General features: G+C 33.2%; 3 protein-coding genes across 6 annotated transcripts in view; 1 reads left to right on the forward strand and 2 right to left on the reverse strand.

Moving 5' to 3' along the window:
* The window catches only part of LOC125844213 (costars family protein), a 974,123-nt gene that overhangs the window by 532,493 nt on the left and 417,446 nt on the right, over positions 1-24,184 (reverse strand). The gene's annotated exons all lie outside the window — the stretch shown is intronic.
* On the reverse strand, positions 3,459-9,714 carry LOC125844209 (D-ribulose kinase). Of its 3 annotated transcripts, none has more exons than XM_049523476.1 (8): positions 9,412-9,714; positions 8,987-9,126; positions 8,661-8,913; positions 8,167-8,299; positions 7,370-7,458; positions 6,750-7,027; positions 3,832-3,901; positions 3,459-3,747 (listed from the first exon to the last, which is right to left on the reverse strand). In XM_049523476.1, exons 1-8 carry the CDS (start codon positions 9,658-9,660, stop codon positions 3,538-3,540), a joined length of 1,422 nt encoding a protein of 473 aa, XP_049379433.1. In that variant the 5' UTR covers positions 9,661-9,714; the 3' UTR covers positions 3,459-3,537. The 3 variants fall into 3 exon arrangements, with proteins under 3 accessions (XP_049379433.1, XP_049379435.1, XP_049379436.1); XM_049523478.1 differs by having other exon boundaries at positions 8,987-9,130; positions 9,412-9,684; XM_049523479.1 differs by lacking the exon at positions 8,987-9,126 and having other exon boundaries at positions 9,412-9,691.
* On the forward strand, positions 14,020-15,945 carry LOC125844212 (SKP1-like protein 1B). Its single transcript, XM_049523481.1, has 2 exons — positions 14,020-14,351; positions 15,605-15,945. The coding sequence occupies exons 1-2, from the start codon at positions 14,058-14,060 to the stop codon at positions 15,776-15,778; spliced, it is 468 nt and encodes a 155-aa protein (XP_049379438.1). The 5' UTR covers positions 14,020-14,057; the 3' UTR covers positions 15,779-15,945.

A 24,184-nucleotide genomic window follows, 5' to 3' on the forward strand; every position in this document is an offset into this window, starting at 1 on the left:
AAAGGGAGGAGATACTAATGAGAAAAGTAAATCAAGAAAAAAAAAGTCTTACTTGTAATGATTTTGATCATGACAATAATGATATAAGTTTCTCCTTGAAAGAGATGTTCCACACAAACAATGCTATGAAATATGTGATAGTATCCAATGTTAATTATGAGCTTTGGTGAGCTATTGTGCTACTACCCAAAGAAATAAAATTGCTCATGATATTGAAATTGTAGTAAGTCTCAAAAGAAACTTTTTAAGTTTCAAAGAAATAGTCCAAGAAGAAAAATATTGAGACTATAAAATATGAAAAGATTTAAAATCTTCATATTACCACAATCAAAGTGGATTATAAATATCTATGTGAAAGATTACCTATTTTTCATATTGTTTGTGGTAACTAAATATGGACATGATGATGTAATCACATGCAAAATAAACTAGAAGTTGGCATGATCGGTTGATGACCATTCCGGTTCAAATGTGATACGAAAATAAATGAGAATTCATGTGGTTATATATCTTGAAGAAATAATAAATACTTCAAGAATTCTATTGTGTTGTTTGTTCTCATGATAAAACTATCATTGCACCAGCTAAGGTTGAGATTATATCTCCTGAAATTTTGAAATGTATAAAAAAGTGAATATGGTCCCGTTCACCTTCCATGTAGACCATTTACTATTATATAGATGCATGTATGTTATGGTCGCATGTGCTTATTATCAACTTGCAATTTGATTTTTACAAAGGTTGTTTGCTCGAAGTGATAAATCAAGAGCACATTTCAAATTATAAAATTATATTGATGATGTTGATTTATATCCAAGTGGTTTAAGCAGAAATTATATGGCTCCAATTATAACTAAACCAATGGTTATGAGAACAAAACTTTCAAAAGAAATTTGGTATGAGATGTGTTATTTAAAGTGTAGCAACACTTGTTCGTATCAAGCCAACACGGTTCCCCTATCATAATTGGTTCAGGGTCAGGAACCAAATAATTCTCATCTACAAATTTAAATGCACAATATAATATTCAATTGCTCCACCATACACAATGCACAAAGATGAGTTTCCAAATAAAGTTGGGTGAATGTCAGATTCTCTAACATTAGGGGGAGATGATAGGCAACTGGAAAATAAGTTTATGCATAATGATTATCATTAATATGATCCTCGTTGAAAATATAACTTAAGTCAATTGTCAGACATATTCACTGACCATATGTTATAATCCAGTTTTAAATGCTCAAATGAAAGGTCCTTGAAGGACATAATTCATGGCACGCCGAAAGCGTGATAGATAAATCGATTCAAAAAATGAAAGTTCTTGACAAAGAAGATGAGCAAATGATTAAGATGGTCACAATAATGAGGCAGGTGCTTTAGAAAAAGCGCCATGACATAACACTTTATAAAACCTTGGCAAAGGTTCAGGTACCTGAAAATGATGAAAAATAAAGTGAGCTTGATAAGTTATGTCACATTAGAATCGATATCAAATAATCGTCGACGATATCTTGAATATAATATAGCGCACAAAATTATAAATGATGATGAGGATCTTGATATTAAATCTGTCGAGAGTTGACAGATAAATGATTGGCCAAAGAAAATACAATTCAAGTATATATATTTTATTTCACTTGGAAAACTGATGTTTTGGACTTTTTGTCCATATACCAAAATATAATATCAGTGGGGTACAAATGAATTATTGTGCGATAAGTAAAATCGTAAAATATAAAGTACGGCTTGTGCATTGAAAAATAAAGACTTTTCGCAAATGTCCTGACATTATTGTACGGAGATGTATTCTCCTAAGGTGGATGCAATGAGGTTTCTATTAGTCTGACAATGTATGAAAAACTTGAATACGCATGATGAATGAATATCATATCTAGCTAGAATGTAAATATTATATGAAAATTCCTGAAGGATTTAAAAGGTTGTAAAGTGATTCCATTGAATAGTACCCCCAATGGTTGTAAGATCGCGTAACATAAAGATCAATTTCGATCTCATTAAAATGGTTAGAAAATACCATGTCATAGTGCAATTGGTGGACATATGTATCCTGCTATTATTATTTATGGTAAATAATTTTATTAATATGCATACAAAATATAACATCACTCTTATCGGTGAAAATATTAGAGTGAATCAAATATCTATATAAATTATTAGATCAATTGCGTCAAGATTTATTGACCATGAAATTGCAGGAGATTATGAAGTTTGACCTGAAGAAAGTTATTTATTTTCATGTCGGAATACTGTCATATAAAATGATTCCACAAGACAGCCTATTTGATTGTTATACAAGTGAAAGTATCTTTCAATGCTTGGTTGTTGCTACTAAAAATTCAAATGAGCAATTTGTCTAGACCGACAAGATCACAAATTGAGTAATTGTCAAAATATATTTGGATGAGATCTATAAGCATATCCAGAAATTATGTGGTCTTTCTTTGAAAAGAGATATTCCAACAACATTATATGAAGACAATGCTAGATGTGCTCAACTAAGAGGAGGACACATCAAAGGTGACTAGCCAAAATATATCTAAACAAATGTTCAACAATTCGTATTCACCAAGACACTGCCAACTTCAACTTTTGAGAAGCTGAGTCACAAGATCGGAATATGCCATCTTCAAAATATTAGGTAATGTTTTCATCAGGGGGAGTAAATAAGGGCTGCACTCTTTTTCCCTTAACCAGGTTTTATCCCACTGGGTTTTCCTAGTAAAGGTTTTTAATGAGGCAGCAAACAATGCGTATTACTGAACTTTTTCTTTCACTAAATTTATTTTTACATGGACATCCAAGGGGGAGTGTTGTAAAATGGATATTCACACAATATACTTTGTGTCCAAATAAACTTCGTGGCCAAGTAACTTTGTGGCCAAGTAAACTTCGTGGCCAAGTAACGTTGTGCCCAAGCAAACTTTGTCACCAAGTTTCTTTGTGCCCAAGTTTTACAACCTCTATATATATATATATATATATCTCCTCTTGTAATATGAAATAACAACAAGAAGTAAAAACATTCAATAATAAAGGAAAGTTACTACTATTATTATTTTGTTTTTCTCTATCTCTACTCTTCTTAATTTCAATTTATTATCTTCATTTTATAACAATGATATATTTTTATTAAGAAAGGGTCATTTTTTTAATCAAACTATTAGCAAATAGGGATATTTTTAGATCAAACTATTAATGAAACACATTTTTTTCAATTTCACATAGTTTAAGTGCATTTATTTTTTAGCCTATTTCGTTTCTACTATTGTTTGGTTAGGGAGAGTGAAAAAAGAGAAGTTTGAAAGCATTTCACATTCACTATTCCTCCCCTACCCCCCCCTCACACACACACACAACAACACAAAATAAATTGATACTTCTTGTTTTGGAAATTTCCTTCAAATAGACAATTTGCGTTGAGAAGCTCCTTGCAGACCTTACTAAATTGGAATATTGCATAAATGTATAGCATAATCATTACTAGATAAGCTCTAACACCAGTAACATTATACTTTTCTAATCAGATGTTGCATTTTCACAAGCACCCTTCATTGCCAATAATGCAGCTCCATAGGCAGCTTCAGTCTGGTCTGCCTTGCACACAGGCAAACCGAGTACCCTCTCCCGTATCTTTATCCATTTTTGGTTTTTAGAACCTCCTCCAGAAGTGATCACTTCTTCAACAGGGGTGGCCCCTAGATCCTTCAGCAACTTGTATCCCTTTGCCTAAATGTCATAATGTCAGTATTAGCAAGTCCTAAATAGAAGCAAGATGTTAGTTAGATTAGGAGGAAGATGCCACCAAACTACCTCAATGCGAGCGATTGATTCAAGAATACCATGCAAATATTCAACATCACTTTCTGGACGTGGATGTAACCTGTATGTAAATGGTAAGTGAGTAATGAATTGTGTCGAAGATGAACATTAGAAAGCACATAGATTGGTTATTATGGCAAATAGTTTACTTTTACTTTCTAACAACTAATAATCAGAAAAGTGAAGGGGTGCGCATTATGATCTACAAAGATTGGGAATTCGTATTTTCCAAACATTGCAGGTAATAAGTCTATCTTCACCATAAGGACATGACTCTAAAGGCCCCCTGCACAAACAACTCCAAACTTCTTTCACTTGGTGCATATTTCAATACTCTACGCAACAACATACATATGGAGAATTTCAAAAATCCGTGGAATCTACCACAACAAGACACCATGAAATGCGGAGAATCTATTGTACAGTATCTGTTCTTGAAAACAGAATGAGCAGAACTCTAAGACAGCAATAAATTATTTTGGGTTCTAGTGTTTTAAAGGTCTCATATGATGAAATAAACCATCTCTAGTTTATACACAATATGTATGCTTTGGCCTTTGCGTAAAAAGTCAAATCATCTTGCTGCAACTTGTATTGACTAAAAAGTCACAGCATATACGATTAACATCCCTATTACTTCAGTCATCAAGTAAATGAACGTTGAGCACCTTCTTAAGACTCGTGACCACTATTCACAGAGTTGGATTATACTATATTAACAGAAAACAGAACACCAGATAGCACCTTTGATATCATCAAATACTTTAATTCTACTTGTATTTAGTAGAATCCTTTAAAGTTAATGTGAGGTTTATAGATTGTTAGCAACTTATTTACATCCTCTAAAATCAGCTAAAAGTGTGTCTCACAGAATTAATTTTGTATAACTCACTAATGGATAAAAAAACAGCTTTGAAATTTATACTGATTATTGTTGTTTTGAGATAACGTGAAATGAACCAGCCTGTCACTAACAGTTCACATAAAAGCAGCCCGATAGGAATCCAGAGAGAATTCCCGCCTTTGATCTTAAGAATCAAAGAAGAAACCATTCCATATAACAAAAATCAATAGGGTTGGTTGGCATTTGTAAATCCAACCATGGATGTTGATGAAAGAGCGAAAAAGATAAAGTGACTGACATGATTGACGAGACTCGTCGTGGATTGATGATAAGTTGGAGGTTTGGAGACAAAATTTGGAGTCTAAAGGGTTTAGGGTGAGAAGGACTAAGACATAGAACTTAGACTGAAAGTTCAACGACGCTACCCATGAGGTAGATGTGAAAGTGAGGATTGTTACTCAGGTCAACTCCAAGAGAGGAAGTTTAAAGTATCTTGGGTCAATAATCTAAGAAAATTGGGAGATTGATGATGAAGTTACACACCGTATTGGAGCAAAGTCGATGAAATAAAGGCTCGCAAAGTGTCTTGTGTGATAAGAATGTGCAAGACTTAAAAGGTAAGTATTATAAAGCGATTGTCAGACCAGCTAAGTTGTATGAGGCGAACTATTGGCCTGTCAAGGACTCTGGACTCGCACGTCTAAAAGATGAAAGTTGTGGAAATCTAAGTTGCTTGGACTCAGGTGCGGGTGTCTGATACAGGTGCGTATCTAGAGGTCGGATCCTCAATGATCTAAATTTAAAATTCGGGAATACAGATCCATGCATATGGATATGGGTGTGGGGATTCGGCTAAAAATAATCCAAATATCTAACAATAGAGTTATAAAACCTAAATTATGAGATATTATGGAAAACTTGAGAAGAAATATGGATCAAGAGGAAAATTTTGAAAGGAGATAAAAGAAAAGGAGTATCAATAGAAATTTATATATACAGGGAATTCCATTTTCTTCAATTTCACCTTAGCTTTTGTTTAGATTACAGAAACCATTGGATCTGTCTAGAATTCCTCCCTTGAATTTGGTCAAAGTACCAAAAATCGGTTGACCAAATCGGGTACAGATCCCACACCCACACCTATGTCGTGTTGACACGGGTGCGGCACCGAAAGGGAGTTTGAGCAACTTAGGTGGAAATGAGAATATTAAGATTGATGTGTTAGGAACGAAGATATTTGAGACAAGGTAGGGAGTGGCCTCCATGGTGGACAAGATGAGGGAGGAGAGGTTGAGATGTTTTGGGCATGTGAAGATGAGATGCATACATGCCCTAGTGAGGAGGTATTAGGTTGACTATGGTGGGTAGGAGAAGAGAGAAGTAGGCCGAAGAAGTATTGGAGAAATGTGCTTAGATATGACATAACATGCCTACAACTTACCGAGTATATGACCCTAAATATGAGGATATGGAGGTCAAAATTTAGGGTAGAAGGTTAGTAAGTAGTTGAGCGTTGTCTTGTTTCCTTAACTTGAATTGTTATTGTTACTCTCCTTCTATCTAATTATATGATTTTATTGTTACCTATTATTTTCTTTGCTTTGGTTCTCATATTATTTGTTGCTACTGTTCTCTTCTCCACAGTAGTTCCATACTTGATGTTAATATGCTTTGCTTGAACTAAGGGTCTAGCAGAAACAACCTTTCTTGACCTTCACAATGTAAGGGTAAGAAAGCGTACACATCACCCTCCACAAACCCACTTGTGGGATTTCCCTGGGTATTTTATTGTTGTTGTATTACAAGAATCAATAGTTTGGAACACCTAGACACCATGGGCTTGTGGAAAAGCAGGATTTTATCTGAAAACTTCCAAGTTTATTGGACCATGAACAGTAAGATAACTCCATAGTGGAGTAAATGTGACACTTGTAGAATCAAGATATTCAAAGCAATCAAAGTGAAACATTATAATTTTCACCAAAATCACTACCTCAGAATTTAAGTTTGTTCCAACTAGCTGGTCATTCACTTTTTAGCAAGAAGCACAAGCATAGTTAAATACCTTGGCTCCATCTTTGGATCTGCCACAGGGAATCTTTCACCAACTGCTTGAAGGGGGTAATAATCAAGAGGGGAAGTCTCAAAGGGATTTATCTGTTCACTTAGTTTCTCCAACTGCTCATCAGTGAAGAGATGCCTAAGAACTGCTCCCCCTGTGTTTGAAGCACCTCCTACAAGCCATTTATCGTCAAGACGGTGGCTATATACTCCAAATCGAGCATCTTCTACTCTTCTGGAGCTTAGTAGTTTGATAGCAAGTGTTGAACCCAAAGATGTTACCTTAGTACGAGAACAAGCATGTGATTAACTAGAACAAAAAAACTTACTAGACTGGAGAGCAGAGCTAGTGAATTTCTTTTTATGTGAAAATCTGTTAGCATAAAAAATATAGTAGATAATGAAGTGATAGAGATTCCCTGCGCTATATGGTCTAAGGAGTTATAACTTATAAGAAACCCACACCAAAAGAGTACTTGGTAGACTAGATGATAAAACCATTAAATATATCAGCTCTGCAAGTTTTGTCTGATTATATCCGGAAAAGTATCTGCCAGAACTAGCAACAGCACCTTTCTCATTATATCTATTCTAAATCAAAAGAAATAAGCATGCAAAACATACGGCTTTTCCAGGTTGAGTAGCGCGTGCTGCTAGAAATGCTGCTATACTGTCTGTGGTTCCTGTACAAATAAGACAATCCTTTGGATAACCTGATAAAGTGAAGGAACGCATTAGTAGCAAGTCTCTAATTTCCAAAACCACCATCATGTTCTTGGAGCTTCAAAATCCATGTTATCCAATCCGAATAAAAAACAGGAATGGAAATATTAGCAAAAAGTTCCTCTCTTTCTTTGTTTTTGAACTAGAAAGGTAATGCAGAATCCCCACAGCAACTGCAAAGAACTAAATATCATAGGACAAATTTGGAATATTTCCAAAATTAATAAAAGTAACTCAACAGACTATGAATTAGAAAAATGCGGTACAACATCAGAAAAAAAGCAAAAAGTACTAAAAATCAACAATAATTCGAGTTAATAAGATATGCATCATCCCTCATTATGATATGAAAAGTATGGAAAATTCCTCTCCCATGTAAAGAAGATCAATTGATGTTCACATCTCCTCCACCCTCACTGGCCTACGTATATATCTAGCAACCCAAATAAAAAATAATGGTCCTAATATTGGTCCATGTAACACCAATTAGGAACATTAATATTCATAAATTTCAATTGAGAAGATCTATTTGAGGACAAGCCAAATGGAAATACAATTTCCCACACCTCACCAATAGTTGTTTATTGAAAATGATATTACAGCTAAAAACTGGAAGTAGAAAACAAGAAGCAGTTTTAGTCAATGATAATTCAACTAGCTTTAATCCATTTCTCAAGGAAAAGAAGTTAAGAACATACCAAACTGAGTTCTTATGTCCTCCTTCATACACCCAATTTTAGTACCAGGATCTTGCACAGAAGGTAAAAGATGAGAATATGGCTGAGATAGAAGCCAAGGCGGATACGAATCCATTTCCGGATCATAGCCAACCTGCAACAAAAGGAAGCTTCAGTACATTAGTAGACAGTCCAGTGGCGGAGCCAGAAAATTTCACGAATTAAACAACAAAAGCTCTTTTTAAAAGGGGAAAAAATCGTTGCAAGTGAGATTTCAACACGCAAGCACTTACTCATTAAATATGTCTAAACACACATTCAAGAAATCTTAAATCACTAGGCTATAACAACCTATTATGTCAAGGGTGTCCAAAATATGTTATTTAATCACTTCGTGTATCATTATACTTGTATATGCGGCATTTTTTTAATTGGACACCCTGGCATACATGTGCCTACTCCCCTGGTAGACACATAGGGTAAAACGACAGAAAGCGTGTGTTTATAACAGTTACCTTCAGAGCATTATTATAGTCAGACACGCCCAGCTTTCCATGGAGTAGCCACAGTAACCAATCAGCTTGATGTAGCAATACCGCAGATTCCTTGCTTGAAGGATAAGAGTTCCACCATGAGACAAGCTTGCAAAGTGTAGAGGATCCAGAGCAGACTGTATGTTTTGCAGGAGCAATAGACTTCACCAAAGGTAAGGCATCAGGACAGCTCTCATTATACAGGAATGCTCTAGACAATGGCTCTTCGCTCCTACTGTAGAGAGATAATATATTCTTCAGGTAATTAGATGAAGAAAAGGGAAGTACAAAAATTAGCAACTACCAACCTATCTATGATGATAGTTGTTGCAGAGGTCCCATCAATGGCAATGGACGCAACAACTTCGCGGAGACTGACCGGGACATCATCCAGGAGTAAAAAGAGTGTGTCTTTCCATGATTGTATCCAGTCCATTTTTTCCTCTTTCTTTCTAGTAAATAAAACAATTTCATCTCTTTTGAAGGCATGTTTCACTAAATTAATGGGCTAGCATGATATAGATATAACCATTACACACACCAGATATACTTATATGTACCACATTACCAGCATGGTATAGATTTATGGTATAAAATAGTTCCTCCAGAAAGACCAAAAGAATCATTCATTTACTTTCATATAGAACTTAATGTACAAAGTTGTAACTTAAACCTCAAGAATTTGCACCCATTAATTACAACTACTTTGCTTAATTATTGTGAATAAGCTTACCATATAAAGGGGGTACTCTCTCTTTCCTTCAGCATGAATAATACCTTCACCATCAATAAGAGAATATCGAGCTCCAGATGTTCCAAAATCCATACCAAGATAAAGCTTCTTTCCAATTTCAATATCATTTGTAAAAATGGCACTTCTTCCTTTACCAGATACACCACACTCTAACATTCTTGATCTTAATTTTCTCCAACTCCTAAAATCCACACATGAATATGCACTACTCAAAATGCTGTTAGCCATTCTTTCACCTTATCTCTTTCTCCCTTGTCTCAATTTACCAATGATTGCAATATATCCCCCACACCTTCTTTTTTTTTTTGGGCAAATATTTAACAAAGAAATAATCATATTTTCTTTTTAGAGACCCCTTCGGGTTTTGCTCTGCTCTCTTGTGAGTTGTGGATTAGGATATTATGCTTACATCTTTTATTTGATTTTTTTAAATAATTCTTTAGATTTATTTAAAATAATTATAAACTAATTATAATTTGATAAATTTATCTTTCTTTGTATTAAATCTTCAAACTAATGATCATTAAAAAGTGAGTTATTTAATAAATACTATAAAAATAAACCAACACAAATAAATATCATTTTCATTCTTAAGAATCGAAAGTCCTCTTCTCTCCGAACTTCACGTTCGCGTTTAAATTGTCTTCATTCTTCTTGGCAAGAGTCATTAGTCATCTTTTCGGGAAACAAAATTAATCAAATTAGGTACTCTTTTGAAAGAAAATTATACAGACAAAATCAAATTGAAATACGCACCTTTAGCTTCCAAGTTAACTTCAAACTTAAATATAAATTTTCTGGTTGAATTCTTTTTCTAGCCAGAAGACAAAATGTGCTAAGTTGATGGAATCGAAAAACAAAAAAAAAAAATGCAGCAATTAGTATGGGGAAATTGCCGGTGAATTGGTTAAGGTGAAACTAAAAATAAAGAGCTATTGTTTGGTGAAAATGGTTTTAGCAGTGAATTAGTTCACTTTACTTTGCATAGACTTTTGATCTTTATTTGGTAAAAAATGAACACTTGTGTCTATACATAGAATCCGTTTGCTTTTGCTTAAAAAAAGTAGCTTCTAAGTCAAAAACAAAAAGTCAAACTGAAATGACTTTTAAGTCAAAAAATAAAAAGTAGGTGGAGACCTATTTTTTGTTTTTGACTTATTTTAAGTCATTTTAAACTTATTCTAAGTCATTTTTGACATTGTCAAACATTTCATAACTTATTTTAAGTCATTTTTGACTTATTTTAAGTTATTTTTTATAATTGCCAAATACTTCGAGAAGTCAAAAATTGACTCAAAAATACGTTTGACCAACTTTTAAGTCAATTTAAACACCCTCATAATATATAATGGAGTAGTATTAATTTATTTGTGTTTTGGTCTATTTTTAAAAAGTATCTAGTAAAGATTAGTAAACAAGTCATTTTTTAACAATATGCATTAGTATGAAGAAATTAATATGAAGAAGGAAAAATTTGTCAAATCGTAATTAATTTATATTTATTTTAAATAAATTTAAAGAATGGTTACAAAAATTCAAAATAAGGGAGGTAGGTGTAATACCGTAAATCACAAGGGGGTGAGTGTTACAAAGCGAAATCTGGAGGGAGGTTTCTCAAATTATCCCTTAAAAAAGTTATATTTATCACATCATATTTTTCTTTTATACTAGTTCCTCAACACGTCCATTTCATGCTAATTAGTATTAATATTTTAAAATAATATAAATAATATGGATTATGTATGTGATGAAAATCATAGGAGGAAAATATAAGTATGGAGTAATAAAGGATTAGCGCATTGGACTGATATTTATTGTCATTGCAAAACATTTATGCCTAAAAATTATTTTCAGAGTATGAACGTGAGAATGTATTTTCTAGAGGTGAAATATGAATCTGGGAAGAAATAAAACTTCTTTTAGTACCTTCTTCTAATATCGTTGGATCGGGATAGTGAGTGGATGAATAAGTAGAAACCACAATTGAGTTGACCCATGAATAATTCAAAAAAAGAGAATCAAAATATTACAAGGATAGCAAGTTAATAAAGGAGAGAAAACAAATAAAAGTAACTTATGATAATGTCACGACACAAAAATGGACATGATGACACTTGTCTATTCCCACAAAGACAAGTCAGCCTCAACCCGACGAAACGAAAGAAATGCGGAAAGTAAAGCAAAGACAAGATAAAAACGAAAAGGCTATTCATTCTATTATAACCCCAAAACCTGTTTGTCACGTGAACAAGCCACTAATACATAAAGTACGGAAATAAAAAATAATTACAAGTCTCAATGTATTTGTTTCTCAAATAGAACAAAGCATAAAATAAGGAACGACCACAGTTGAAAGTTTCAACATCTCATTTGAGTCTGAAATACCGAATTTGGTGGAGTAGCATAGTTCGTTTGTGACACATGGTTCCAAACCAACCTCGAGCATCCGAGCGGAGTCCGTTGGGACTTAGCAAAATTTTCTAGTGCACTGTGTTAGTGCAACTGCTCAAGCAGCCCTATCACTGCGTAAGAGGAAGCCACTTTAGCGTCCAGTGTGTCATTTAAGCAAGGCCTGCCAACTCAAGGCCAACCCCATTTGTAGCCCCAGCTTCACTTAAGTGGTCAGGGCCTACTTTAGAGGTAGTTTGCTTGTGTGGCTAGGCCGCTTTAGCAGTTAGGCCATCAATTTTGTGATGCAGCTTAAGTGGCCAAAGTGACCGCTTTTGCGATGTCTACAAATAGTTAAACTCGTTTTTGGGATTATTTTCGCATATGTTGTAATTGATTTTTGAGACTTGGTCGTTTTTGGGTGGGAATTGCTTCTTCTTGAGGAAATTGATTAGAGGATTAGGCGTTCTTCACACGCATTAACTCGTAAGTCCTCTCCATTTTTCTCTGTTGTGAGCTTTAATGGTGAATTGTCTTATTTTTGTTGCATGATCTAAATTGGTTATTTTTCAAATTAGATACACCAATACACGTACCAGAATTTTAACTTGAAGTTGGTCTTTCCGTCTTTGTATAAGGTCTAAAAATTACCAATTACACTAAATCACACACCAAAACAAATTATTGATTTATGCAGTAATCAATTAAACATAATGTTATACCAAAAATATTCAATGAATCGGCTGTTTAATAACCACCAAATTGCTTTTCTATACCACCAAAAAATATCACTTTCAGAAAAAATAAATAAATTAAACCTAATAATATATCAAAAACCTAAAATTATACCAAAAACGACTACTAATATTTAATGTTTATTCAACGATAAAATCCATCCAATCGATGCACTAGATTATTAACAAAACCATATAAATTTTATATTACACCACAACAACGTACAATATAAAACAACGACTAATTATAAAAAACATTAAACACAGATGGTGAGAAAAATCAAATATATTAACCACGAAAAAAACACCAAATCAATAATTTTTTATTTAAATACCTGATGAGTCCCATCACCCGCTATGTTGTATTGTATTAGAATTGAAAAAATATTTGTATCCATTTTCAATAGTTGATCAGAGTAGACAAAGAGTTTTATTTTTGTTAGAAATCTCTCTTCACGAGAGAGAATATATAATAAATCTGAGTAAATCAGGGAAGGTAAAATAATTGGAGAAAATTAAGGGATATGTGATAAGTGTGGCTGACTATTTCAACGTTTTAAAAAAATAAATAAATTCTAATTTTGTNAAGGTACTTAAGTTTTTTGTCCAAAAAAAAACTTATGTGTGAAAAAGATCATATATACCCCTAGATCATTTTTCTAAAAATTAAAAATCAAGAAAATAAATTTAAAATTATTTTTTTCCACTTTCGTTGGATAAAAGAGTATATGAGCTATTTTTGTAGCGATAAGGATATGCACAAACTATTTTTATAATAGTGGGAATATATATAATTTTACTTTCATAACGAACGATATATATTAACTCTAAATGACAAAGTTAAAAAAATATATCTAACCTTTTTCCTATAATATAATCTACACAAATTTTTTAATTTTTAATAATCATAATAACGTTTTATGTTTGTAGTGTACGAAGATAATTCACATGAGGAAAATGGCCCACATAATATAAGGGATAAGACGCGAGGGCATGGTGCACTTTTAACCCTTTGATTTTATCTTCGACTCTTTGGCCATTTTGAAATTTTGGCCCAATTTTTTTTTTGTCATTTTAGCTCCCAACTCTCTAGGAAATGACTATAAACATGTTTGGATGAGTTTAAAAATTGATTAAATTTACTTTTAAGTCATTTTTAATTTTTGAGAATATTTGACAAAATTAAAAATAACTTTAAATAAGTTAAAAATTTAAAATAGAACTCTTTACTTTTTATATTTTAACTTAAAAATCATTTAAAATTTGATTTATTATTTTTTTAATATATATATATATATATTTTTATTTTTTTTAAAAAAATTTATCCAAACGGGCTTTAATGAATGCGAAACGGTGAAGGTAAGAATTTGTTACCTCACGGTAACTTCAGAAACTTACCATAATCCCCAACCTTATATAAAATCTGGTCCACACGTAATTCCTCAATTTTTTCTCTCTCTGAAGATATATATCAAATTTAGGTTTAGGGTTTCGTGATCTAGCATGTCTTCCTCAAAGATGATCGTGTTGAAGAGCTCCGACGGCGAGACTTTCGAGGTAGAAGAAGCGGTGGCTTTGGAATCTCAGACGATTAAGCATATGATTGAAGATGATTGCGCCGACACCAGCATCCCTCTTCCTAATGTTACCAGCAAGATCTTGGCTAAGGTCATCGAGTACTGCAAACGCCATGTTGATGCTTCTAAAACTGAGGATAAGGCATCTGAAGATGAGCTTAAAACCTTTGATTCTGATTTTGTCAAAGTTGATCAGGGCACCCTCTTCGATCTCATCTTGGTCTGAATCCTTTCCTTTATTCCTATAACTATCAGTTTGTTTGCTTTATTTTATATCTGTTCCATGACTAAAATAAGGTTTTGTTGATTGATCATACTTTTTGATATGTGGGCATCTTTATTAGAGGTCTCTATCCTAACAGCCCAAGTCTGATTAAGGAACTTAGGTTTTCCACCCTCATGACCTTAGTGAAGCCCTCTCTTTTTCCCTCATTCAACCCCTTAGTGAAGCCCTCTCTCTTTCCCTCATTCAACCCAAAGCAATAGGTCATTGTATTCACTCAAGAATCTTGTTGTGTTATTGAGTGGGAGTGAAGCTCCAAGTACTGGGTATTGTCTCTGTAGAGTTGATCTCCTTTATTATTAGTCATATGTGAGGAATTGGTGGTATCTTCTTGCAATAGATTAGTGTACCATCCTTAGGACTTAGGAGTCATGTGAGGAGGAGATTTGGTATCTTCTTGCAATCCCAAGTATTGTAATGAGGATATTTTATTTTAGGGATTGTGGGATATGATTGGAGTGAAGCTTTAGAAATATTTTGATTTGAATATATTTGTTATTTTCCTGATAAAAAGAATATTTTGATTTTGGAGCCACATGGGCAACTGCTAAAACCAGAAACCCTTGCAGTATCTAGAAAGTAGAATCTGAGTCTAACCATTAAGATTTCTTACATACAACTGAATTCCCTGTTAAATTAGCAGAGTCTATCCTACATAGTACATACATGATTCTCAGGGGAAATTGTTGTTGGCAGTTCCTTTATTCTGATTCTGTCGCATTTGGAGAACATAATGGAGAAGGGTTAAGTGTATTTGTTGGACTTGAATCCGGTTGGAGTTCTGTTCACTAGTTCCATATACATGATTGCTAGGGCTTTATTTTGCTTCGAGACCTTTGGACTTCCATATGTATAGTGTATCAACTGAAGCAGCAACTTGTTAAAAATGATAGAGAATGGTTTTTTGTACCCAAGTTCTTCCATGTCAGTTCTATTCCCCTTTAATAGCTACCAGTTCTTCCTATTGTGTGTTTTAACTGTGAATTTACTAATATATTCTGTCACTAGTTGATCTTTAGCGTTTATTGTTTTCCCTTCTATCAGCATCTTGTGTACAGGACAGAGTCATTAAATATCTGCTTCTTCTCTTAAATTCTGTCGATGAACTTTGGTATTTCTTCCTTCTGATTAGAGCTTTAGGATGTTGATGTTCTACTTACTGTGAACCGAGTCATTTTGTTATTTTCCAGGCTGCCAACTACTTGAACATCAAGAGCCTGCTTGATCTCACATGTCAGACCGTGGCAGACATGATTAAAGGGAAAACACCAGAGGAGATCAGGAAGACCTTTAACATCAAGAATGACTTCACTCCTGAGGAAGAAGAGGAGGTTAGGAGGGAGAATGCTTGGGCATTCGAGTGAATCTGTGTTGGGGGATAAATTTGGATTATATTTACTATAAGATCTTATGAACAATCTTGTGTGAGTAAATACGCTATTTCTGCTTTTGGGCTGTTGGCTTTGTCCTAACTAAGTGACTTGAACCTCCTTTTGCTATTGTTATGTCTGGGTTTAATGTTATGAAGTCTGGCACACTGAAATGCTTGAAATCTTACTTTAGTGCTTATCGATTTTGTTGATCTATTAATAGAGATTACTTGTACTGCTTATCGGTTCTAGGTTTTATTACTTGTGATGGGGAGCTAAGGAGCTTGATATTAGTAGTTGAAATTGGAGTATATGACCTGTAAATAAAGGGTATTACGTTCTCGACTTTTCTGAACTCTGTTTGTAATAAGTGATGAGCATTGTGGCAGGATGTGAAGGGACTGGGATGTTTGGGCTTATGAGGGTCGTAATAGAGCTGCCAATAAGATTCTACTGAGCACCTAGATTTTTCGGAGAAAAAAGATCACTTTGATAGCAATTTCTATTTCCTCATATTTGCTGTGTCCACTGATTCCCGTAACAATACAGCAATAGGGAGTTTTAATTTGATTCTGTTAAAAGAGGCTTTATATTAACGGGAAGTGCTACAGTCATCTTTGATTTCTCTTGAGGCATGAGTTGTTAAGACTATCATTGTTTACACACGACTAGTGCTGCTGGTAGCCTTTTGTCACAAATACTTAGTTCCAGTGAATATGTGTTCTGTTCTAACTTTAGGCATCCCTTGCACGGAGTTGGTGATATTACACCTCTGCCACGAAAAAAGAACATTGTTTTGCCTGAGCAAACAGGTGTGAAGGCACTTTTTTCTTTGGTACAGTGTACCTTCGCGTTATCGTCAATTTTATAGAGCAAACAACGCAAATCCACAAGTTCCAGTGAATATATGTTCTGTTCTAAATTTAGGCATCTCTTGCACTGAGTTGATTGTTCTTGTGGGTGATGTTCACCTCTGCCACGAAAAAAAACATATTTTTTGCCTGAGCAAACAGTAGTGAAGACACTTGTTTCATTGGTATAGTGGACCTTGGCGTTGATGTAAATTTTTAAGAGCAAACAACACAAATCTCACCAGTTTAGGTCCTAATTACTAGTACTCACAAGAGTTTCGAATATTACTTCTTATACCATATTTTGTTGGTTGGATATATATATCTTAACTCCATAAATACATGTATTTCAGGAATTGACAAAGCATGTTTAAATAAGGATTGTAACTAAAATGGTTAATTTGAGGAGGAAATTTACTAAATTTCGAGTTTCCACTCTGAGATATGCCAGTAGCTAGATACATGACAAAGTAAATCATACATTTTAACAACTTATGAGAATCTCTTGCATAACAACTTCCTAAAAGAATGAGAGGCAAACTATAGCATAGCAAACTCTCCTTCTCACCATTGCGTTCCGTCCCTCTCACTCTCACCCTCCCTCTCTCTCTAGCCCCCCCTCTCTTTGTCTCTCTTTCCTGCCAATAAGGAGAAATCCATTCAAATGTATTATGTATTAATTGTATTCAATCAAATGAAATCCATTCAAATGTATTATGTATCAATTGTATTCATAAAATATAGGTGAGAGTTTTGTATTTTATATTGATTGTATTTGAAAAACTATATTTATATTTTTGTATCAATTGTATTTCTAATCATACGAATACTATATGCATTAATCCTCTCTGTCAATTGTATTATGTATCAATTGTATCCAATCAAAGAGAGCATGAATATAGTTATATTCGTTGTATTTCTAATACAATTGATACAAAATACAAAATAGTTATGCATTAAATAAATACAGAATACAATGTAAAATAAATATAAAATATAATCCTCTCTCCTCTCTCTCCCGATCTCGTTCGCCGCTCTCCTCCTAATATGTATTTTTATTTTTATATTTTTTTCTCCAAAATTCGCAAAAAAAAAACAAGAATACAAATGCGCAACAAATCAAAGTGTAGCTGCGAATTGTAATTAATGAAAGTGTGAAAGGCCTAATATTTATTGTTTTTTGAAAGTTTCCCAAAAGAAAAATACTCAAAAGCAATAACATAGGCATAAGTTAAGGACTCAACAATATATATATATATATATATATATATATATATATATATATATAAATAAAAGAGAATCCTAGGCCACCTATGTGGCGCCACCACAAATCAGAATTTTCTTTTAATTTGTTTATTTTCAAAACTTGCCTTCATCTTTCATGAAAAGTTGTGACTTATGAAAAGTAGTAACTTTTATGAAAAGTTATGACTCTTCTGAAAAGTTGTAACTTGTATGAAAAGTTGAGACTTTTATGAAGAGTTGCGTCTTTTATGAAACATTGTGACCTTTCCGAAGGATAGTAAATTTTTCAATAAGTTGTGAGCTTTTCGACAAGGCACAATAAGCATTTGTTCACTCTACCATTTGTTGTCTATAAATGGAGGGATTTTCTACCACTGTTATTTGTAGATTTTTTTCCCGCTATAGGGTAGTCAAATTCAAATTCATTAATTAAATTTCTTATGAAGTTTGTTTCATTCCTCAAAGTTTTTTTCCTCCTATTTCATTGAGCTTAATCTTTACTATAAATCATAGTGATTCATGTACCTATGACAATTTCTTTTTGCTATTTTGGTGACTTTTTTTAACTCTGTTAAAAATTTCAGCAGGGATGATTTAAAATTGATCTTCTCTTTTGTCCCTTTCAACATGTTTCTTCATATAAACAAACAAAATTAAATTTAATTACAATCCGACACTACTACTCTTGCACCTCTCAGACCACAACTCATAACGTTGCTGAAATGGTTGAATTCATTACATTTGGTTCTTTAGTAAACAAAACTTTTATTCCTGCCACTATTACTTGTCGGTTTTTTTGGCTATACGGAATCAAATTAAAATATATTAATTAAGCTTCTTATGAAGTGTGTTTCATTCCTCAAAGTTTTTTTCCTCCTATTTCATGAAGCTTAATCTTTAACCGTAAGTCATAGTGAATCATGTATCTCTTGCAATTCCTTTTTGCTATTTTGGTGACTTTTTTTGAACTATATTAGAAATCCATTGAGGATGATTGAAAATTTATCTTCTCTTGTGTCCCTTTCTACAAGTTTCTTCATATACTTTTTGGGAAAATTGCTTGTGGATTGTGCTATATTTGATAGCATACAACAATAACTATGTGATAACTAATATGGAACCAATGATGATGTTTGTTAAAAGAACTAAATATATTGCTCTCTTGCTTGCCACAATTAGTATATTATTTTGATTGTTTTTTTGTTAGGTACAAACATTTTGTATGGATTGAGGTATACATATTATCGTCTTTGTTGGAGAATATTAGTGAATTATTTTCCAGTAGATATCGAAGAAAACACAGATACAAAGTCTAGAAAAAAAGCTCATAAAAAAAGCTTGGTTTATTATCAGTTCCTTCCAAGACTCTCCAAGTAAAAGTTTTTCCCTATTTCTTCACTTCAATCCTGGGAATATTAATGACTATTCTGAGACAATGAGGAAAAACATTTATGATACTAACAATTTTATGGTCATTTTTAACATATACATGATGTGACATACTATAATAAAAAAGAGATTGATGGAGGTTCATAAGAAAGGAGCCGAAGGTCCTCCATTTGAATTTAGTTAATTATGCTCTTATATGGACATGATGTTCCACTTTACTTGGGAGTGTTGTTGTTTGAGGCTTTTTGGTCTCTTCTTAATGCCTGATGTTTCTTTTGAGGCTAGTAACACTTTTAATGTCTGATGTTTTTTTTATAACTTCTTGAAATTTAGAAAAATTCATTACTTCTGACCAACTCTTTCGATGGAGATTTTCTTAGACTTCTTTCTTATACTTAAAATCTCTCTATGACTCATAAGTTTTGTATAACAAAAATGAAAATTAAAAAAAATGGCAATTTAAAATTTCAGTGGAACGCTTTGCCTTCAGATAAAATGTTCTTGATAATGTATTGTATGTATTGAAAATACGAATATTACTGAATGATCATATGTAAGCTTAGTAAAATAGTTCAATCCCGTGCGAAGCATGGGTAATTTACCTAGTATATATATAAAAGAGAACCTTAGAGCCGCCTACGTGGCGCCACCACAAACTACAATTTCCTTTTAATTTATTTATTTCCAAAACTAGCTTTCCTCTTTCATGAAAAGTTGTGACATTTATGAAAAGTTGTGACTTTTGTGAAAAGTTGCGACTTTTATGAAAAGTTGTGACTTTTATGAAAAGGTGTAACTTTAATGAAGAGTTGTGACTTTTATGAAAAGTTGTGACTTTTATGAAAGGTTGTGACTTTTGTGAAAAGTTGCGACTTTAATGGAGAGTTGCGACTTTTATGAAAAGTTGTGACTTTTATGAAAAGGTGTAACTTTAATGAAGAGTTGCGAATTCTATGAAATAGTTGTAACCTTTCCGATAAGGCAGAATAAACATTTATTCACACTACCATTTGTTGTCTATAAATAGAGGGATTTCCTCTCATTTTAAAACAACGAAAATTCTAAACCTCTTCTTCTTCTTCACAATTAAATATTTGTGTACTTTGCTCATGTTGAGTGGCTCGCTGACACTATTGCTTATGTTACAGATCTTGGTATGTATTTTTACAGTCATTAATTTATGGTTATGTTATTAAGCATAAATGATAAGATGTAATAATTTTCATTTTCCTTTACATTATTAATGTTTGGTACTACGTAATCTTATATGTAAGACAATATAGTGTTTTAGTTTTAATGACTGATAGGTTTTAAGTATTGTTTTATAAATTCTGTGATATTAAATTTCCGCACAAAGTGCGGATAGTTTTACTAGTAGTTATATATAAGAAATTTATCAAATTAGAGTCAGGAGGTAGAAGACTTTGCTAGATATATAACTCAAAAACTTTTAATTCTATAATACTAAAAAATCAAATCAATCTTGGACTAAAAAAGTTATTTCAATATGATTTTCACAATTAGAAATGAATTAAATAAATATCATATACAAATCTTAAATAACTTAGATTTCCTACTTTGATTTATTTCCTACCTAGTCTTCTTTAAATCAAGATTTTCAAACGTGATAATATCCAGTATCTTTATCAACTTTATAATCAATTTCAGTTTTTATTCCTTTGTAAAAACATTAGCAATTTGTTCTTCAATTTAGCAATAAATAATAACTATTTCTTTATCTTGAACCATATCATGAATGAACTGAAATTGAGCCCAAATGTTCTAGGATGACATAACTAATAAAAATATACTTGTGTTAAATCTCATCCAATTTGTTTCTCAAAGCATAGATTTGCATGACCTGTGCTGAGCACGAGCTCAACACTAGAGTAATTAAAGTGTTGTTCAGGATAAGCCCAAGTAATTACTGTACAATTGTTCATGAAAAACTTGAAATTGAAAATCAGACCAAAATGATTGAAGTAAAGGGTTTGGGGATTGTTACGGGTAAGAGTTATGACCAAACTAAGAGTTATGATCACCTCTTCTGTTTGCACCAAGGGACCAATGGTGCAAACAGAAGAGGTGATGATCATAACTCTTTTGGGTAAGGATGTGTATCATTTATGCACATGTTATTCAAACAATATAATACATAAACATGATCTTTAACTTGACTTCAACGGATAACTATGCCCTTCAACTTTGAATGTGCACAAGTAGACATTTAAACTTGTATAAAATTGAACAAGTAGACACACGTTTCCTACATGACATAATACACATAGGATACCACGTAGGACACAAAATTTCCATGTAGGGTGCTATGTAAGACGAATGTGTCTATTTGTTTAATTTTATTCAAGTTTAAGTGCCTACTTGTGCACACATAAAGTTAAAGGTCATAGTTGCCAGCTAACGCCAAGTTAACGGTCATGTTTATGTATTATATCTATCCAAAACAACACATCAAGGTAAAGCTAAAATAGTAAATTGAATCCCACTCTATAAAAAAGAAATTTGAAACTCTCATCAAACATGCATTCTAAAATTCATGTAGCACTGCAACAACCTTCACCTAACATGGACAGTCATAAGATTATTTAGGTGTCCAACAATATATACAACTTTTACGTTTTATCACCTACTGACAAAAGCTTCAACAATATGAATTCCAACAACTGAAATTATAACAAAAATAGTTTTTAATGGCAATTAACAAAGAGTGTTAATTGCCGCTAAAAATATATAAATATAGCGGCAATTTATTACCGTTAATTAATTGCCACTAAAAATCATTTTTTTGTGTAGTATGATATCATTGGGAATAATAAAAATTTGGACTGAAGAAAATAGTTCACTTAAAATTTGTTAATATGGGTAACACAAAAAACTGCATTACATAGACAAACTTCAATGCCTTTTCAGATCATTCGTTCCTTTTGGCACCTCTTTATTGAGCAATACTCTTTGCAAAAGCTTTTGGTTCTTCTTTTTTCTAGCTCTTCTGACTATGATTTCCATGGTAGCTAGGCAAATTCCAGGAAAAGGCGTACTTTCTAGTTGTTTCAAAGCAGATTACTTCCTAGTGGTTTAGTAAGGGCTCTAGTAAAAGGTGTAGCTATTCTTGTCGGAAAGACAGAGCTACTATACTATATGGTTTAGTAAGGGCCCTAGGAAAAGGCGTAACTACTCTTGTCGGAAAGGCAGAGCTACTATACTATATGGTTTAGTAAGGGCACTAGGAAACGGCATAACTACTCTTGTCGGAAAGGCAGAGCTACTATACTATATGGTTTAGTAAGGGCTCTAGGAAAAAGCGTAACTACTCTTGTCGGAAAGGCAGAGCCACTATACTATATGGTAAAGATAGAAAACAAAATTGATTTTACCAGCTTATCAACATCATCTAATATCACAGTCAAATAATATATGAGCACTATTTATTTCAGAATCTCATGAAAAATTAGTATATAGTACAACAAAAGTGTCTAATTTCACTTATGCTTAGCTTCAACCGCTTAAAGAAGATTAATTTTTTGCCATTTACATCTTCAACTTCACATTTATTTTGTTTTTTCATTCCTCAATTTTCCTGATTCCTTGATTCGACTTATTGTTGGGAAAAATACTACAATATTGATATTGGATTGGAATTACAAAGTAGTAAATAGCTTATCACAAATACTGTGTCGTGGCAAGCCACTGCCTTGAAAGCGATTTCGGCCTGACTCTAGTGCAAATCGTAGTAGCCGGTTACTCCCTAAGGTTCCACAGTTACTCTCAAACACGTGCACTCATGGCTGAAAGTTTGGAGTTGCACAAAAATATTTGCCCAGAAATCCACAATAGGAAGAATGGTCATTTAAGCCAATAAAGGAATTAGTGAAGGAGATAGTAAATGAAAGAAATGACTTTTGTTTTTCTTCTCTCTGTATTTAGCTCCCAAATGATACTCCTTAAATAGGATAATCATTTACGTTTTCAACCATCAAAAGAATGTAAGAAACTAACGTATAATAAATGTACTCTTACTCTAATGACAAATTTGTCATAATACTTCCTATATTTTCTTATGAAGTTAAGAAACTGACACATGAGATAAATGTGAACCATTAATATGGAAGTAACTCTCTTATTTCACATATACTAACAAATTAACAATGTTCACACAGATTAATTACGGAGGGTTAAAAGATGTAACTTATCATTTACATTAAATGAAAAGGAATATTATCCACAATCCCCCACTAATGCAAAGATAAAGAATAAAAATAATTTCTGGGCAAAAGAAAGAAACATGTACTTAGGTGCCAATATCTTTCGATTTGAAGGCAACAACACATATCCACAAAGTGAAGTACTCTTGAACTAAATGGACATAAGTTGAGTCCCCCACAACACATATCATATACTTGATTTTATGCAAACTCCGCGATCCAACAAAGTGTTTTTATGGTCATGCACACACACCCTGGGTCTTATGATTGCTCTAGAAAAACGATCCAAGTCTTTCATAAAAGGCGACCACATCTTTACACTCACGTAGGTGATTCCATCAAGTAATGTGGTGTATATTGAGGCCTAATAGGTCCACCACACTACCTCAATCAATGGGCTTTAGCTCTATCCCCCTCAATGTTTCAAGGTTTATTTTCCTTGCCAAACCCTTGGGCATAGGATCCACCAAATTTCTTTTGGACCTTACATATTCTAAGGAAATAACACCAGTTTCAACAATTGTTTAACTGCACCATGTCTGATGTGAATTTGTCTCTTTTTTCCATTGTACACGCTATTTTTGGCAATTCCAATTGCTGCCTGTGAGTCATAATGAAAAGAGACGGGTGGAGCTTGTCTTTCCCATAATGGCATATTCGCCAAAAGATTTCTCAACCACTCAGCTTCTTGCCTT

This window comes from Solanum stenotomum, chromosome 11 (genome assembly GCF_019186545.1).
Source record: "Solanum stenotomum isolate F172 chromosome 11, ASM1918654v1, whole genome shotgun sequence".
Taxonomy (NCBI): Eukaryota; Viridiplantae; Streptophyta; class Magnoliopsida; order Solanales; family Solanaceae; genus Solanum; species Solanum stenotomum.

Coding starts and splice junctions, on each gene's coding strand:
- LOC125844209 (XM_049523476.1), bottom strand. CDS start 9,660: ATGGCTAACAGCATTTTGAGTAGTGCATATTCATGTGTGGATTTTAGG. Junction 9,127..9,411: donor GAGAGTACCCCCTTTATATG/GTAAGCTTATTC, acceptor TTTACTAGAAAG/AAAGAGGAAAAAATGGACTG. Junction 7,459..8,166: donor GGACATAAGAACTCAGTTTG/GTATGTTCTTAA, acceptor TCACTTTATCAG/GTTATCCAAAGGATTGTCTT.
- LOC125844212 (XM_049523481.1), top strand. CDS start 14,058: ATGTCTTCCTCAAAGATGATCGTGTTGAAGAGCTCCGACGGCGAGACT. Junction 14,352..15,604: donor CCCTCTTCGATCTCATCTTG/GTCTGAATCCTT, acceptor GTTATTTTCCAG/GCTGCCAACTACTTGAACAT.